At 38.0% G+C, this 19,077-nt stretch overlaps 1 protein-coding gene across 4 annotated transcripts in view; it reads left to right on the top strand.

The window, feature by feature from the left end:
- TBC1D5 (TBC1 domain family member 5) overlaps window positions 1-16,317 on the top strand; it is a 320,152-nt gene extending 303,835 nt beyond the window's left edge. For all 4 annotated transcript variants that reach the window (XM_040546783.1, XM_040546784.1, XM_040546786.1 and 1 more), the window contains 3 exons: window positions 5,297-5,376; window positions 6,114-6,290; window positions 12,437-16,317. In XM_040546783.1, coding sequence (XP_040402717.1) covers window positions 5,297-5,376; window positions 6,114-6,290; window positions 12,437-12,727 — 548 coding nt within the window. In that variant the 3' untranslated portion in view covers window positions 12,728-16,317. The remainder of the gene's footprint in view (window positions 1-5,296; window positions 5,377-6,113; window positions 6,291-12,436) is intronic.
- Window positions 16,318-19,077: the final 2,760 nt, after the last annotated feature.

Below are 19,077 nucleotides of genomic sequence, written 5' to 3'. Positions count from 1 at the left end.
TGGAATAATACAGAGCTGAAGTAATACACTTATCTCTTCCTTTTCTACTGATGACCTTGGCAATTAAAATGTCCTTTTGCCTTCTGACTTTGTTTGAACCAGGTTCTCCATAATGGAAAGCTAGGGTGAAAAACATAGATTTAACATGATTTTGGCACTGTTGATAGTTCACAAATCATTGATCAGAAAACTAGTATTTCATTCATAATGAAGCTTGCAACTATATGTGGTTAGTCCCTCTCAGGAAGAGGCACCTTCCCGGAAAGGCCACATAGAGGCTGGGTTAAAATAGAAATCATTAGGAGAGAGATGCACTGTGAAAAAGCAGCAGTACAGGAGAAAGTGAAGAACCTCAGAGAGCAAGGGTGTTAAGGTTATTACCAGGTTCAGTTTTCTCCACATACACCTAATTTTGTGTCTGTGAAAGTTAAGTCCATGCCATACCCCTGCAAGGCTGTAGTTCTGCATATCTCCTTCCTCCCTGGTGGGAGTGAAGAGGTGCACGTTAGTCTTCCACATGTAAAACCATGAAGGGATGGACTTAAGAGGACCTTAGGTACAGCAGACTAGTTTTACCACTGGTGCCACTACCTGTCTTCATTTAACACTGCTTTGGGTGGGTTTCTTGCAGAATCTGTATTGAATTCATGCAATTGTTTTCAGTGAATATTAGTTTACTTAATAAGAATCTAAAATAACTAGGCCAAACATACCAGCTTTTCCACATTCAGGGAGGAAATTTGGTCTGTAAAACAGTTTTTGAACAGCCCCTTTCCCTGGCTGGGGAACTCAGCAGTGACTGCTCACCATCATGCAATATGTAGCAGTTCAGTCATCAAAGAGCATAAGCCTTCTCTAATTTTACTGCTAGGAGCTGCTGTGGATTATCTTCCTCTTTCATCTTTGTACAGCGAATGATAGCATGCCTTCAGTCTAAATTTTAGAAGTTAAATTAGGGAGAGGAAATAGAAATCTTGATTTTTTGATAGTACTTGTACAGTGAGTTTTGCATGTGAAATTAGTTACAGTTTGGGAAAAGGGCAGGAAATGGAAAGTATTTCATCTTAATTCTACAGTTGTTTTAGCTAGCCTGTTGCTACCTAAATCAATTCTTAATGCATTGTTTTCCTGTGTCTAGTAGAGAAGGACAAAAATGCAATAGTGCATATTATTACTCTAGTTACAGTTGGCTTTAAAGTACAACAGGGCAGCCGATCACAGTCTTCCTAAGGAAATAGTTATTAGCTGGTCTGGTATTTATCAAACTTAAATAAATAAGCATCCAAAATCAGTTCTTATTCATTACATAAAAAACATGCCTTAGGTTATGGGTCTTGTTCGAGGGCAGCCATTATAGCACATAACATTGCTGACTTCTGAGGAGAACAACTGGTTTTACGTCTCTGGTATTTTTGAATTTTAGTCTAGAGTACAATTAGGGTATGACAGTTCATTTTGTGAAAATAAGACGTTTGTTAACTTTTGAACAACATTTGCCAATAAGATATTTCTAGCATAGAATCAAACTGGACTTGATTTTCAATAATCTAATAGTCACATAATCAATTGTTTTCGATTTATCGCATCAATGTTTGTTTTACAGGTAGGAAGGTGTTTTCAGTTCCTAACTGATATCTGCTTTAAAAAAAAATAAAGTTCATTATTTTATGAAACAAATATTAGAAATTAAAGGTAGTAATAAACAGCATCAGATAAGGGGGGAAAATTAATATATGGCCAATTCATATACATAAAACATTTCTCTCAGAATATAGTAACATTTCCTATGAAGGAAGATTAAGTGATACATCTCTGCTAAATGTAAACATCCTTCAGCTAAGAAATATCATATCAAACATCATGCTTCCTGGCACTCTCAAGAGTGCTAGTGTTTTTTAAAGTATTTTCAGTTATAAAGATGTATTTTGAGATACAGAAGAGTAAAAGAGGAAGCTTTTCCCTGCACTGGATAGTTTAGTTTCCCAGTTCGTCTCACTAACTGACAGCTCTGGGAGGTGCCCCCAGTGCAGGAAAGAGGGCTGGATGAAAGGCCCTCAGCTAAGGACTGCTGAGCCCTCAGCACAGCTCTTCACTGTTGGGCAGCTCTGGAGGTAGGTATTGAGTTGCTTGCCATCCCTCCTCTTCTTCCCACCTCTGCTTCTGGCCAAAATGGATTGCAAAGAGTGGTCCCAACTGGAGGACGTGATTGAGGAGGCACTCATGCAGAATCACATTGCCTTTATGCTTCTTTCCTCTAAGGATTTTTTTTTAATTCTTCTCTACTCATTAACGAGGGAAAAAGAATTAGCACTGATCAATTTGGACTCCATACTTAGCACTTATTTGGTAGATAATAAACTCTGCATTCAGAAGGGATGAGTGTAATAAATTAGAAGCCATGTGCAGTTCAAGGACATATTTAGAAGAAGAAAACTCCATTGCCAATTCCACAGGGAAACCTTCATTCTGTTTCATTGTACTAGAGAAAGACTTCCCGATTTATGACCTTATGTCACAACTGTTACTGGGGGGAAAAGTGGCTGATTACAGTGATTTGCGTCTTGGGACATTTTTCTGCGCTAAGTGGAAGTGTGCTTTTTGAGTCCAGAATTGTGCCTTACAACAAATTCCATGTGGGCATTCTTCCAAAATAAATTTTAATTATTTTTACTGATTAAAACAAATAGACCCTGTATATCCAAGATGTATGTCATACTATACTTGCAAATTCAAGGAAAAATTGTTAGAAATTCAACAGTTCAGTGTTAGAAAATTCTGCTGTATTTCCAGCCTTTTTTCTCATTCTTTTTTTCTCTGAAGGCAATATTAAAATCTGGTATTAATATTGCTAGAGTAAATATATGATGGTACAAGCATTTGTATTAATTTTTACTGATGGCTAACTTTCGTAGCTCTATTCATAACTTCTTAGAAATCTCAATACCTTTCTTCACAGTAACAGGTGTTTCTTTGTAGCAATGGTAGATTCTTTTTCATTCTTTTGAAATTCTGCCTTAAAGAACATCTGTAAAGAACAGAAATAATAATAGTTTATTTCTACACCATGTGGAAAGTCAGCTTTTGTTCTGTCTCTTATTTTCCTATTCCTTTTAGATTTCCCACATTTGGTCTTCAGCAGGTTTGAGGTTTGTTTTGAATTATTTTCTTGGTCCATCTGCTTAGTTATTATGCATACCTTAGGTTTTAATACATATTTTTAATGTATATGAGGGATCAAATACTATAGAAATGTTTTTCTTTCTAATGCTGAGAAATGGAAAAGAATTAAATTCAACGATTCAGATCATGATTTATATTGTTTTCCTGCCTGTGAAGACTTGGACTTTGGACTTCTGATTTTTAAAGTTTGGGACCTTTTTAAAAGTAGAAAATCATGCATTTCTTGTTAAACAGTGGAAATCACTATCTAAAGCATAATTATATAAGTAAACATCTATATCTTTTTTTTTATCAGATTGAGAGACTAGACAATTTAGATGTGAAATGTAAAAAAAGACAAGTAAAATGTTTAATTTATTATGCTTTCTCTCAAATCTTGTTGCTGCATATTTGCAGAAAGATCTAATTTTACCTTATTTCTGGCCTTCATAACACAGTCTTTCTGATGTGAGATTTATACTAGACTTTGTTCAGTTGTATTGTTTGACTTCATTGCTGCAGAAGTCTGCTGCTGTTGTATGATAAATAATAAGTGCTAAATAATGTAAACATGGATCTCCTTATTCAGATGGGCTGCTAATGCAAAGCTGAATCTTCCTAACCCCGCTGTTGCTCTTGACCTTGATCACACCACCCTTCGTGAACTCATCCTCTATTGTCTTTTGTTGTTCTATCTTCTTTTACTCCTTCTGCTTCTCAGGTAGCTTCTCTACAAGTGTGTTTAGTGTTAAGGCTTGGATCCTTTCCCCTCTTTGCCCTTTCCATTTGTCATTTATGCCCACAACTGATTTCTGGCCCACACACAATTTCAGACTTATTTATATGTGGTTCTTAAATCCACATTTCTACTTTTAATCTTTATTCTTGTCCAGTCTCCCACATATCATTCTTTTGCTATTTCTTCTGTAAACACAAAACTTAAGCCATGTTGCACAATGTTTTTACTTGAAACTTCATTTTGTGTCAAAGTTGGCAGCAGCATCATATCCATCCTTGTCAGCATGCTGTGTAACATTCTTGGCTTTTCACTGGTTCGGGCCCTGAACCTGTAGGATGTTTTTAAAAACAAACAAATGCAACATATGAATGGATTAAGCTCTAATTGTCAAGCACCTGGAATACAAATATTCACGAGCAGCAAAGCTTTGTTACCAGATGAGTGTCACTGAAGGATTTGGGCTTAGCTGTGTGTGTGTAAGACAGGAGTGGCACAAAGCAGTATCCTTTCATTCTCAGTTGGCAGATAATATCTTGTTCTGTAAATCAGTCACTAAGACTCATTGCTGTTTTCTTAAAGGACTGAGGAGGAAGGGAAAAAAGGTGGAAAAGGACCTGACATAGATAAAGAGTCTGCAAACATTTAGTTTCTCCAGGCTGGTTTGGACTGCAGCATTGCATGGGATTTCTCTGACATGGGGAAAACCACTGCAGCTCCATCTCTGATGTGTCAGCCAGCCTCCAGCCCCGACTCCAGCACATGCCATATACCTGCTTATTGAAATGCATGGAATGGAAGAAAGCTCTAATAGGTATAGAAGATGGGTGTCTTCTGAAGTGACAGTACAGCATGGCTGTTTCTGGCACATAAGCTTTGCTCAGTCCTGGATCTTTTACCTAAAAGAAGAGACTGGAAAGAGAACAAAATTTTCAGTCTTGTTATAAAGAAGAGTGTTTCAGCACATCTGCAGTGGCCAGGATCTACATTAAAAATGCTGACCTTTTACCCTAAACCTTTCTGTGGGCTGCAGCAGACTCCTGTAAATGTCCTTGAGTGCTTCCAAATCATTTGCAGGCTCAAAGATATGTGAGGCCAATGTTTTCTTCTAGGGCCCAGTAGCTGCCTGAGTCCATCAGTACATTGGGGCGGTAGAAGGCCAGAGAGGCACAGCGTTACTGCAGGTGTCCTGGCAGCAGCGATGGGCTTTGGCTGGCCCAGCTTCCAGAGCTAATAAGGTTGTCAGCCTCTAGGTCTGTGTGAAATTGTGTTTGCAGGTCACAGGGTTTCATTGTGAGGACATAAGTCAGTGGCAAGTTGGCAGCACATTAGAGATTATTTAGGGAATGTTCTCTCATTACCTTCATTACCTTTTTTTTTTTTTTTTTTTTGATGTTTCAGGAAATATTCAGGAAGTCATATTACAAGAACACTTGGAAAAAGAAGATGAAATTCTGGTTTCCTTGGCTGGTTTGAAGCAGGTATAACTATTGCTTAACTTAACCTTCTTGTATCCCGCAGTGCTATTAATCCTTTCTTTCTTTTTCTCTCCTTTTTTATTCTCTTTGTATACTGCTGTTATACTAATGCATCAAGCATTGCAGATACTTTTATTTAGAAGATAAAACTCAGCTATAAAGACTTCAAATGACTTGCACAGTATTTGCTCCCAGAAAACTTCCGGAGAGGCCTTGAATGAGAGCTGAAGAAGCACAATTCCAAGTTTTGGGCTTAAATCACACCAGATTTTTCTTAATGCAATCTACCTGCTATGCAATAATCATGCTTATGTCCCCCTTATTTTATTGTGATGGTACTTGAGTGTCATTCAATTTGAAGAAATTTAAAGAATGCCGCATACATAAAATGAGAATGCTACCAAGGATCTGAAACTCTGATTATACTATACTATGCTCCCTTTAAGTTCATTTTATCAGGAATTATGTTAAATCTATAACAAGGTAGGGAATAATATTAGCAACTTCATTCTCTTTAGGTTTCTTCAATACTTGTTTTCCAGAATTTGATACAGTGGCATAGCATTGATACTTACGGCTTTAGCCAGCATAGTCAGTATATTAATACTGACTTACTTCCTTTCTTCAAAACAAATATTATGGGGAAATGGTGTAGGAAAGCATTCTGTGTGGAGCTTTACAAAATTCAGAATTCCTCCAAATTTCTAATTTACACTCTTTCCCCTCCCATTCAACAACAGATCAAAGATATTCTGAAAGGTTCCCTGCGTTTCAACCAGAGCCAGCTGGAAGCTGAAGAAAATGAGCAGATCACGATAGCGGATGATCATTACTGCTCCAACAGTCAGAACAAAGGGAGTGGTGATGTCGTAAAGGGACCTGTTACAACAAAACAACAGTTCATCTCAGGACAACAGGTAGGACAGAAATATCTCAGACAGGCCATTGATGGAATTAGTCTTTGGATACTCCCTTTGTCATGGCCGAACACTACATGGGGACACACCAGTTGCAGCCCACCTGCCCTGTAAAAGAAGTCAGGTCTAGTCAGAAACACAACTTGTTTCTTGCTGAGAGATGATCGGGCCTTAAGCATCAAGACCCAGGGTTGCTGGTGTATATGAAGACATGGTTGAAAGTCTATGTGTAGTTACTCTTCCACTCACATCAATTCTTCTGTTGTAGCATTATGCTCCACACACAGTTATTTAAGTCAAAGTGTTATGCATTGTTTGCCAAGGGGTGTGTGGGGGAGGTGTTCTTCTTTCAGATTGTTGAATCTACTTCACCGATTAATTTCCTACAAAGAGATGTCAAAACTGGAGGTGAATGTTCCCATATCAGTTGATCATTCTCATTGTCCTTGTCCTCCAGAATTACATTATGTAAGAGCTGATTTTCTGCATTGCAGTGTACGCATGGCCAGTGCCAAAAAGGAAATAGCGAGGAGGTTACTTTTACCTTCTACTTCACTGTATTGACTTTCTCCTTGAATCAGTAAACAAGATTGTCACATACAAAGCATTCGGTCACCAGACAAGTTCATACACAAAGTTATTCTTCCGTAATGTGAAAAGCTCCCTCTCTGTCTAAGGGTCAGTCTGACTCAAATGTGATCTTAAAAACTAACATTTTTCAATAAGCAAAATTTCATACAATTTTCAATATTCAGTTTTCAATTTCTAAGGTCATCTGCCAGGCCATTGCTGATACTCACACTTGTAAATGAGTGGCAGCACTGTCACCTCAGAGTCCAGCTGAGTCTGCAATCAAGTTTACTCTTGACAAGTTTACCTAGGAACTAAAGGAAATATTTACTCATTTTCAAATAACGACACAGTTGTTTTGATTCATTACACACAATCCTGCCGATTTAGACCATTCTATGTATGAAATAATCCGTATAATATTTTAATTGTATTACAGTATTAGAACAAATACTAAGATTATTTATTTTTTCACTTAGTAATGACAGGTTCACAGAGCCAAGATTTTTTACTTGGTTTTATTATAGAAATTGGAAGGTAGAATGCCATATAAAATAACAGCATGCAGTTAGTGTGTGCAGACCCTGTTTGTGCTGGAGAAGACCTAACAGATGCTGCTCCAAACGTGTCACTGAGCAGAGGTGCTGGGGCATTGCAATGTGAGTGTTGGGAGTGGGGCAGATAAAGCCTGCTCTGTGTAGGTTTCTTTCCAGTGGAAGGTTTGAGGTCTCATCCCAGAGTGTAGTCAGGATATGCATCCAGCCCCGGGAACTGAGCAGCGTTCCCGGGTTCCACAATTTGTGTGCTCCGTGAGGCAGCTAGTAAGCCAACCACAAATGGTGTGAGGTGATGTTGTACAAGCCAAGCTCCAGCAGAACATTGAATGAGGCTTCAGCACAGTATGGGTTACGTTTGCAGATACAGCACATTCATACTGATTAGCCCCTCTTGTCTTATCATCTGAAATTTCCAATTATGATAATGAGTTGTGGCCCCTATTCCAGAAGGAGAAATAGAAGGTTCCCTGTAGAAATGCTCATTGTTGGGAGCCACGTGGCAGTCCAGGAGGACTGGTAATATCCCCCTGTTCTATTCTGTTTCTGAGCCCATCAATACAAAAATCAGTCAAATCCAAAATCAAACAAAAAGATGAGAGCTTTGGGCCCCTTTTAATAAAATGAAAAATAAAAAAGGAAAATAAAACTGCTAAATTTAGTAGGCTATGAAATTAAACCAGTAATTATTGGGGCTAATTGCTGCACAGCCCAGTCTTTTAGTTCTGGTGAAGAAAATGGGCTGCACTAATGCCCTGGGTCAAGCTGGGAGCATTTATTGGGAGCTGCAGGTGGGTTAAAAATTCCAGCCATCTCTAGTCCATTTAATGCATTTCTTCCTAAACAAAATTTGATATATTTACATTTTTTGTGACTTTGGTAATGTATGTTATTCTGTTTAATGTGACTTAATACTGTAAAGATTTTTCTCTGGTGGAATTACAGGGATAATGCTGGGACATCTGGAAAAGTTACAGGTGTAGCTATCATGTAATTGAGATTAAAGTCTGGTCTTTTGAGCTTGGTTGTAACAGGAGTATAAGTTATCATCTTCTTTTAAAAGTGCTCATCCTCTTTTTTGCCTCAAATTCCTTTTCTGAAAAATGAGGATAAGGATACAGCCCTTCTTTGGAAAGGAAAGCTGCAAAATTAAAAATGCAAAAAATGAAGATAAAAGACTCAAAGAAGTAGAGCATTTGTTGGAATGTTTGGCTTTGGTAGCAGTATGCAGTTGACAAACAGAAGGCTTCTGTTGCTAAATAATGAATGATAATTAACACATTATCTTGCCTTTATGTCTATTCAAAGAAGGAGGCAAAATGAGCTGCTGTTCTTCTAAGCTTTCTTGAATTGTGTTCTTACAGTTAGTTTTAACTCATTCACAGTATGAAGGCAATTGAAATAAGCCTGGTGCTAGTAGCTGATATTCATCAGGAAAAAGTGTTTGGAGAAGCCATATGGCAATGGGCGTAAGGTTGTTAAGTTTCAAAGCTACTGGAAGTATAATTCTGTCATTTTTCATTTATTCAGTAGTGGCAGCAGATGGGAGAAAACATGGTTCACGTCAGCATGAGTTTCCTGAAACAGAAATAGGCAGAACAAGGAGGGAGGAGGTATTTTACCTCTGGAAAAATCGGTACCAAAATACCAGTGTGTTGTAGGGATAGGAAAACATTTACAGGAGGCCCTTTTCTATCATTTTGGATTCACTATATATGCTTTACCACATCTGATACATCAGGGAGTGATAGGTCCTTTAACTCAACCTGAAAGTGTGGTTAGAATGAAAAATAGTGTCACAAAGCACAGCACTAACAAAAAGGAATTGAAATGAGTGGTTTTCTTTCCTTTCCCTTTATTAAAGGGCAGGATGCTTTTTTTAACTATGCAGGAACACATTTTGTGAAACAGAAGTTAGGAATTTGCAGCACCAGTGCAAAACGCTTATGACCAGAGGTCCTTGCTGGGGTTCACTGCCATAAGGAAGACAACCCACTAGCCATCCTTGTCACAGCGTCACAAAACAATTGAGGTTCAGAGGGACCTCTGGAGGTTATCTGGTCCAAACCCCCCTGCTCAAGCAGGGCCACCCAGAGCAGCTTGCCCATGACCATGTCCAGATGGCTTCTGAAGATCTCCAAGGAGGGAACTCCACAACCTCTCTTGGCAGCCTGTGCCAGTGCTCGGTCACCTGCAAAGTAAAGAAATGCTTCCTGATGTTTAGATGGAACCTCCTGTGTTCCAGTTTGTGCCCATTGCCTCTTGTCCTGGCAGGGGCATCACTGAAAAGAGCCTGGTTCTGGCTTCCTTGCTTCCTCCCTTCAGGTATTTAGGTACATTGATAAGAGCCCCCTGAGCCTGCTCTTCTCCTGGCTGAGCAGTCCCAGCTCTCTCAGTCTCCTCGTAAGAGAAGTGCTCCAGTCCCTTCATCATCTCGGTGGCCCTAAGCTGGACTCTTTCCGATATGTCCATGTCACCCTACCCAAGGCGGAGCCATCTCAACACGAGGGCTGTGAGGACTGAAATAGCATGATCCTGATAGCTTGGAATAATAAAATGTGTGATTTTGCAAAATGAGACTGTACTGCATTCACTGGGAGCTTTTAAGCAGAAGCGTGGAGGGAAGCCAGGTCAGTTATGCAAGGGTTGTTGTTTAAAGTAACGGGTATTTCTGTTGTACAGAAGTGAAAAAACAAAGTGCTGAAATTTTAACGTGGCATTTAGGGCTCCCAAAAAAAGCTTCACCTGGCTCTGTCTTGTGGCTGCACTGGGTGCCTACAAACCCAGGTGACTGCTGGCACACGACTGGAGCAGAGCAGTGGTGCTGCAGTGCCTGTGTCCTCAGCCCCCTAGAGATGGCAACTGAGTGACAGCATCTCAAACAGACCAGAGGAAAGTAAATGCTAATTAATAATGAATGATGTCTCATGTCAGAAGTGCTTAAATAGTGAAGTATCTCTCCATGTAGATCTATTTAAATTCATGGAGAGTCATTGTCACGTTGTTTATTCACATTTGGACTACCCTGGTTCTGCACAAAACAGGAAGTTTGAGATCGGTTTTGATAACATTTGGTACGAGATAGTTGTTGACATTTTTAAAAGCAATCTGCTCTGCTTGGTTTACGTGAATTTTATTAAGACATCCAAGGAAAATGAATTAGTTTCAAAGACTAATAGATGTGCATTTGTGTCAGTCTGGCAACTGTCTTATATTGGGACCTTTAAAATTGTAACTGATACTTGGACTTAATATATTTCCATTTGAATGATTAAGTACTAAAATGGGTTACTTACAAAACAGACTGATACATATTATTGTACATAGATACTAACTAGATAACACAAATCAAACTTTTTTATAAATTATAAAAATAGAATATTTGCTGCAAAGGGAAACATTTGAACCCTCATACATACATTTTTTTTTTTTTAAGAAAACAGCTCACAGTTCTATATTTGAACTTATTTTCACATCCAGTTAATATATATATTGTTTGTGACTTCTAACAGTTTGGAGTGATCATGTAAATAATAATCAAAAACTTGTAACTCCCCTATTTCATATTACACTTCCTTCTGTGATGTGATGGGTTTTTGCTCCCTGAGCTACTCTGTAGTTCCCTTTCAAGAATATTCTGCTCTATAATTAGTAATCAGAGTGATGGAAAGTTGTTTTCAGCTCTAATAACAAATTTGGCAATGTAAGTTTTGCTAGAGGACATGGATACCTTAAACCCAACTTGTGGCTTGGTGGTACTTGTGATGACCTCCAGACTCCAATTTTATAGATTGTATTGAGAGTCATTCATACGTCATTCAAATTCTTCCTGTTTTTCTTTTTTGTTACTTTTTGTGTTTTGTTTTGTTTTGTTTCTCTAGTACCTGCAACCTCTCTTTTACCCCAAAGTGAATTTACATTTTTTTATTTGGTAAAAGAGCTGAAGGGCTTGTATTTGACACACATTTCCGTACTCCTCCTTTTTGCTGATCTTGCATTACTGAAATCAAATATACTGGTTTCAGTACCACACCACTTCAAGACACTTGTCCCACTCAGGCCACTTGACAGGTTGCATTATGATGCTGAAACATTTACAACTAAAAAATCAGTCACGTTATTTTTGGATGGACATAGTGCTGTATAGGAGTTGAATCCATCTCTTGCAGAAGGAACTAGAAGCTATTGTCCATTTGCATTGCAACCAAGTTAATAAGCTTGGTCAACAAGGGAGAAATCCCACCCTGCTGTATACGGCAGTCCTCCCTTCTAATTATAGACACTCTGTCTGCTGAAAAGCTGGTTTTCTTCCTTGTGGTAGGAATATAAGATTGCCAGGTCATAGAGAATTTTCTGATACGCTGACACTAATCTTGATCCACTACTGGAGTGTTTACGAACACTCATTTCCCAAGGTCTAACCAGGTAGAAAAGGGATTCCTAGACCCTAGTTTTCTGTTATAATTAGGCAGTACTCAGCTCCTTAGCCCACGACACCAAGCCTTGAAGCCCTGAGAGCCCTGATCTGCCAAACCTGAGCTGGTGCACACTAAAATCCAGTGTACAGCTCAGATTCCATAGATCAGGGTTGTATCAGGAAATGTTATATCATACCGTTCTCCTGAAGAACTGCAAGATGCCACTGTACATGCAAATCAGCAAAAAAATTCTCAATACATCTTCATGAACTACTGTAGAAAACTAACAGCGGTGTGAAAAGAAGTACCTAAAATCTTCACAACTATAATGTATGTATTCAAGCCTAGCTACTATGATCACTACACAGATGCATTATGATAAGGAAACATACAAGAACTCTATATGAGTTAAGGTATTTTGTAAATAAATTATTTCATCCAGTTAATACCCACTTTTTTTTTTTACTTCTTGATCTGAGCATTGCTACTTTTGAACAATGACTATTCCTTTATCCCATCCCCATATCTCTCATGTATGTCATAACCTCTTTAAGTGGGAAAATGGGTACTAACTTTGAGTCCTTTCTGTGCTGTGTTCTTACAGACTACAACTGGTGCGAGCACCAGTGAGAGTAAGGGCGCCGATGACTATATAATAGTTTCCGAAGAAGACGAAGGAAGCAGAAGTGCTGTCCCAGAGCCTGCGCAGTCCCTTCAGGCACACAAGGAAGCAGCAGTAAAGCCAGAAGCTCCATCTCGTCCTTTGATATTCTCTGACCCGCTGATGAGTTCCATCTCAGCCTCCTCCAGCAACCTGAGTTCCAGCCCTGATGACAACAGTAGTAACAACAGCAAAGATTCTGACTTTGCTATTGTCAGCCCACTGGACATCTAATGGAAACTGGTTGGGAGAGGTTAGGAGGTCAGTTGGTATACCTCAGCTCAACTTCCTATGGTTCAACGGGCTGGATGGTTTTTTGGATTAGAAGGACAGAAAATAGATAAATGTAACCCATTTCAGTTGCCAAAAGCCTAGGTAAAAAGAAATAATACAAATTCGGTTGCAACTCTTCAGAAAGAATATACACCTTGTAATGACTGCCTTAAATAAAAACCCAGTAAAACCCAGTTCTAATGTACAGTTATTCTTAGTTATAGAGTCATCTTACTTAGGAGCTTTGTTACTATAGAACTGCTGCTTTCCCAAAACGTAGAATAGTATGTGCTAGGTACCATAATGGATTAGGAAATGTTTAGATTCTTGACATCAGACCTGACGTGGCAAAGACAAGCTAGATTCAATGTCATCCTTTCAGAAAATATGTTAGACTGGGTTTTTTGAATAGGCAAGAGTACTGTTTCTTCAGAGACTGTGACTAGAGAAGTAGAAAATGTATATCAGAAAGATTAAAAGGATCGTCCTGGCACTAGGCTTGTTCCCAGTTGAGGAATCCTAGTTTCTTCATTTTCATCCAACAGTAGCCTGAGATTTGTTAAATGCACAGGTTTGTGTAATTGTTCCTCAGCACTGTGTTAAAGTCGAATGTGTTACAAATTCCTTGAGAATGGGGACCTATACAGCAGAGCCTTATTTTCCGTTGCTTACTTTTTTCCCCTTGAGAGTTCCCAGGTCACCTCTTTTCCTCTTTGTGTCTGTCTGCTTTTATTCCCCTGGCATGAATTAATTTTGATGTTACTGAGATTACTGCCATCAAAGAGTAGGTGCAAGGGAAATTACAGTATTTCGTAGTGTAGACCTGAGCCAGATGAACTAAAACTAGCTTGAGTATGGTAACTTGTCAGGGAAGGATGCAAAGTGATATAAAATGTTCATAATTAAAAGCACTTTATATCTCATTACTATTATCTTCTATAGATTCTGTTTACATATATGTCTATATGATTTCCACATTTCTAGTCAGAAAAAAAAATGGTGCAGCAGCATTAACCAACAGGAAGTTTTAAATTAACTGCAGAACTTGTTCTTCTATGAAAAACTGTATTTCTTTCCCATCAAGTAAATAGTGCATCTGATGACATTTATTCCAAGTAGGTAAGATTTTTTTTACTTGCTGATTCCCCTTTTGGAATTCACAAAAAAGAAGATGGTAGTCAGAGGAAGCCTGCTTGTGCAGGACCTACACAAAAATAACCCAAGGAAGCAGTGCTAGAAATTTATTTATAACAAGAGCGCCAAAAAATGCATTATTTAGTTTGAAGATACATATACAGTACACCAAGCAAGAATTTTGTAACTGCATGTCAAAGCTAATGTTAATATGGTCTTAAAAATGGTAGTCATTTGCTGATTAGTCTGTAATTGTCAATGGAGTTAAGTACAGTATTCCAAAGATGAGGTGATGTGGTTTGCTGGTTTTAGATTTTGCAAGGTCTGTGTCAGTGACTGAAACAAAGAGATAACTGTCATTATCTCGTGTAATTACATGGCTGCTGCCATATCCTCACACATTCAGAAACCACCATGTAGTTCTTCTAAGATTTTTTGTGCCTTGTAAATGCTGGAATGTTACGAGCAGGCATAGCATCATGCATCTTTGTGACAGACTGCCGTGAACAGTCAGATGACTTTGTTTAGATGGACGGTCTTAAATGCATAACATTTTGGAGAGGTGTTTATTGGGGGTTAGTTTTAAGCTTCGTAGAAAATCACTTTGGAATTCAACATGCATGCCTGTCTTCAGGTTTATTTTATTTCCCTGAGTTTGCATGAATGCCAGGGGATTAGGTGGCTGTTGATTTATTTAGGTTTTCAAGCTTTTCTAGCCTTAACCCATTCAGCAAGGCTTGTGCCACACCACCAACAAAGGGGAATCTGTTCAAGAGGTACCTATGAAAAGAGGAAAGAAATATTTTGGGGACAGAGAGAAAAGTTTTTATATTCTGTGTTACATAAGCCTTCAGAGATTCCAAAACTTTGGCAGGGGAAAATGTTTTTACTTTTTTTTTTTATTACTTTTTTTTAAGAATCGTTCTTTTCATTTCTAGTTGTTTGTTTCAGGGATCACATTGCTGTTTTCTTGAGCAGTCTCATTGCCAATGGAAGAGTGTGATTTGTACAGTTCTTTTATTTTTGTAAGTTAGTTACATCTTGCATATTTTAAAACAGCGCTGAAAGTATATAAAGATTTTTGGAGTTTCTAACAAGTTTTCACTAAGCAGTGAATACCATTGAGCTGAATGCCTGTCATGCCATGGGATATAGTAAGATCCTCAGAAGCAGAGAGATGATTATACAAGGAAGATTAGAGCAAATTCCAGTAAATGAGTCTGCTTTGGTTATACCATGTCCTTGCACATCACAAATATGTTGTCTTTGATACTTAATCATAGTACAGAGATAGTTAAAATTTTATGTATTCGTTAAGTCAGAAGCCCGTAAGTTAGACAAAATGTCAAATCATCACCCTGTCTTGCCTTATGTTAAGAATATACTGAGAAATAAATTGTCATTTAAAATACAAGATTATTCTTTTTCCCCAGAAATTACCTGCTCGTAATGTTCATGGATACCAGTAATCAGAAAAACCATATACATTGCAAATTTCTGATGAAAACTAATATGGGATTAAGATATGTATCTGAAACTGTTGTACGGTATCTCACATCTGTAATTTTTATGACTGTTTAAAGTCTCTTGCATGTCGTGTCAGTTTAATGTACTGCAGAAAGGCAGTATGATATTTTGACTGGGTATTCATTTAGTTGTGGAGCTTTGTATCTTTACTCTGGAAGAACATCTAGCCCGCTTTATTAAAGAAAGAATTAACAAATTTCCTGGGCTGTGCTTGTGCTGTTTTCTCAAAAAGGAGGAAAAGCTTTTTTACTGGAATATGCGAAGTATGATTTCTCAAGACAAGGGTTATTAGAAACTTTAAAACTATCTCATCTATATAAGCAGATAGATTATTAATATTTTATTCAGATTTTATGTATTTGATACAGGGAATCAAATTGCTTGTCATTTATCTAACCCAAGCAACACAGAACATTTCCTATTTACCATATTTATTGTATCTGAAAATAACATACAAGAATTTAAAATTGTGTAACTTTTCTGCGTTTTCATTAAACTTGGTACAGTTACATCATCTTGTCTCGGTCACAATTTCAGTATCTGTTCAGTACTTTTCTGCATCTCAATACTTAAATGGACATTCTTAAATGGTTCCTGTGATTCTGCAGTGTGTTGTCCTCATTAGATGGCACTGAGGCAGCTATTATAAAGATTAAATTTCAGATTTAAGGTCTTTATGGTATACTTGTGCTTGGCAGTTACAATGTCATCTGTTCAAATAGGGACATAGCAATCCTGACTTGAACAGATTTCCATGTTCTGGGTCTCAGCCTTTAAATAATACTTTTGATTTTGTGCTGTATGTGTTGGTCTGGAAGGAATGTAATGGTTTATTAGACTTGAAAAGGTGCAATTTCATAAAATAAACTTCATTTGGCTACAGAATAGCAATTACACTGTCTCATAATCTGTGCTGTCCTTTTAAGAACGATTATATACAGTCGGCATTAGTATTTCCTGTGTTGCTGAATCTGCTAGACTCTCACTTTAGTAGTTAGCTAAATTTAGAGATGAAAGAGTATGAAAGAAGGCCATTGGAGAAACAGCAACTTGAAACGTGCACATTGGCAACTTGTTTGCCTGCTGCTTGCAATATATTTAACCACTAAAGCGGTGCTAGAGGTTTTAGATATGTGGGAGGATCCTGCAAGAGGTAAAGTGCATAACCCTAGAAACAGAAGGTGAGCAGGAAGGGATGCAGCAGGGGACTTTTAAACTCCAAATTGTTTAGGGAAGGAATTGTCTTCTCTGAATTTGTACAGAACTTCTCAAATAGTGTGTCATAATTACAGACACTGTCAAAATTGGGTTAATAACAGTGCACTTATCGTTTCACCAGGTTCTGCTCTTTCAAACAGTGAGCTAGATGTAATCCAATAAAAATAGCTCTGCTGATAGCAGCAGTTTCATATCGGAGAAGAATCTGGTCCCACATTGCTGAAGTAAGTGCAATTGAGGAGCATTCAATAAATTAATTATAAAAAAAAAAAAAAAAGACAATGGGCCAATGTTGCTGAATACAAAAAGCTGTGTTTACCTTAAGATATACATGAAGTATTTACTACAGTGTGCTGCATGTGTACCTTCTGTACCTTGTTTGTACCTTTTACCTTGTACTTTTTACCTGATTGTGTCAGGTAAGTTTGGGCTGTCTTTGTTTATAACTTGCGAAATCATAGCTGATGCTTAACTGGAGGATGCATTAAGATATATCAGCTGCAGAGGGAAGACACTGCCATTCCACGTGCTATGAATGGTAAGAATTTGATCCTTCAAGTCCCACTGTTTTAACACTTTTCGCTGTCTTCTTGGGTGGCAACATGAACAACCCTGTAAACACTATCGGAGGCTTGATGGAAGCTCCGCTGCTTAAGTTGTCACATGCAGTCACAGAGCTTGGAGCTGAGAATGTTTTCACAGCTTTGCCTTTCACTGCGATTTTTAGGGACTGTGGCAAGATGAGGTTGCTCTGAATTTTTAACTAGTACAAAGAAGCATTCAAAGATGCTGTAAATTATCACGTCAGTATTTGAGGCCTTTTGGAATATAAATTGCTACATACTTTTGAGAGAAGAATAGCTGTCACAATATCTTGATCTCCTATCTGCTGTGTTAATTGAATCCAGGGGACAGGGGGAGTATAGTAGCAATTTCAGATCCACATTAAATTCTTCTTTAAAATGAGAAAAAATACAAAGCACACAGATATTAAAAGGCAGATTCTCAGAGATATCATTTAGCTTACTAAATAATACATACCTCTGTGCAATACTCAGGAATGTGCAACATTTTCAATCCCTAAATAGGGGAATTTGCAACAGCCTGGAACACATGGTAAAAAGGTACATGAATGCAAGCCTGTTCTTAAAAACATTTTTAAAGATCCATGGATTAAAATACATAAAAATGATATTATGTGTGTATATATATATATATATATATATAGTTTTAATAAGCAAAAAGCTTTTTTAGTCTTGCAAAGATTATTGTATTTTGGTAAAGATTCACCTGGCTCAGAAAAGTGGTAAGTTTCCTTTAAAATCTGATTATTTTTTGTTCCATCGTGCAGGATTCCCATTACCACTGACACTGCTGTCTGGATTGCTGCAGTATTTGCCCCCACATCCAAGTGTAATACCCAGCAGCTGGCCAGTGGCTGAGCAGAATTATGGTATGTCTCAGTGTGAGTGCTCTGGATGTTACTTTCTCCAGTTACTGCCTTACTCACTTTATTAGTGCCTTTCAATCTTTACCTGTGCTTTATCTGAAGGATAAAAAATAAATAAATTAATCTTTGTAAGGCATGCAAGACTTCTGGCATCATGTGCATTGTAGAGATGAAACTCTAGCCTCCAGGTGGTACCACAGGGCAAATTATGATGGAACCTAAGTATAGGTGTCTGGGACCATGATGAACTTCTTGTGTTTCAGAATTATGCTTTAGGCCAGTAACTTTCAAAATCTGGAGAAAATTAATTCTAATATGGTGAACAATGAATTGCACATGTTTACTAAGTTGTGAAGAAGTTGTGATAGATGGAGGAGCTCCCCAGCAGACCCTCTTTCTAAGTGCCTTTTATTTTCATTTCCCACAGTCTAGCCCATCTGGCAGTATTGTGATACCGGCCATAACCCGTTAAAGCTTGAGTTGTTTAATTTTCTGAATAGATGAGTCCGCAGTCACTGTGATCAAAGTTAAATGATCCTCATCTGAGGACTCCAATACCCTCTGCCTGAAGCCTGGCTGCCAGCCCAGCCAGGGTGCTCCTTGTTCTAGTGAAAATCTGAAATCTTACGTAAATCTCACCATACTTGTACAGCAGGTAGTATCTACATTCACTCTTCATAATTTTCCTATGGTTAGCTTTATTGTAAGCTTGATTACCTAATATTTTTTCTATACACACTTTCTTACAAACATGGGGAAAATATATATATACTGTCTTATTACGAGTATCTTAGGTGAGGATTTGGGGTCCTTTTACCTGTAAAACAGCCTAGGTGTATTTAAACTATGGCTATGAAGAAGAATTCTGATCTGTCTTAACATTGCTGAGACAAAATATTGATTTCTCCAAAACTTTTCTTCTACTTAGTGAGTGGCACTTGTGTTAAGCACTGACATTACAAAATTATAATGGGGAATGGTG

This window comes from Cygnus olor, chromosome 2, assembly GCF_009769625.2.
Source record: "Cygnus olor isolate bCygOlo1 chromosome 2, bCygOlo1.pri.v2, whole genome shotgun sequence".
Taxonomy (NCBI): domain Eukaryota; kingdom Metazoa; phylum Chordata; class Aves; order Anseriformes; family Anatidae; genus Cygnus; species Cygnus olor.
This window is presented reverse-complemented; position numbering and strand designations above follow the sequence as displayed.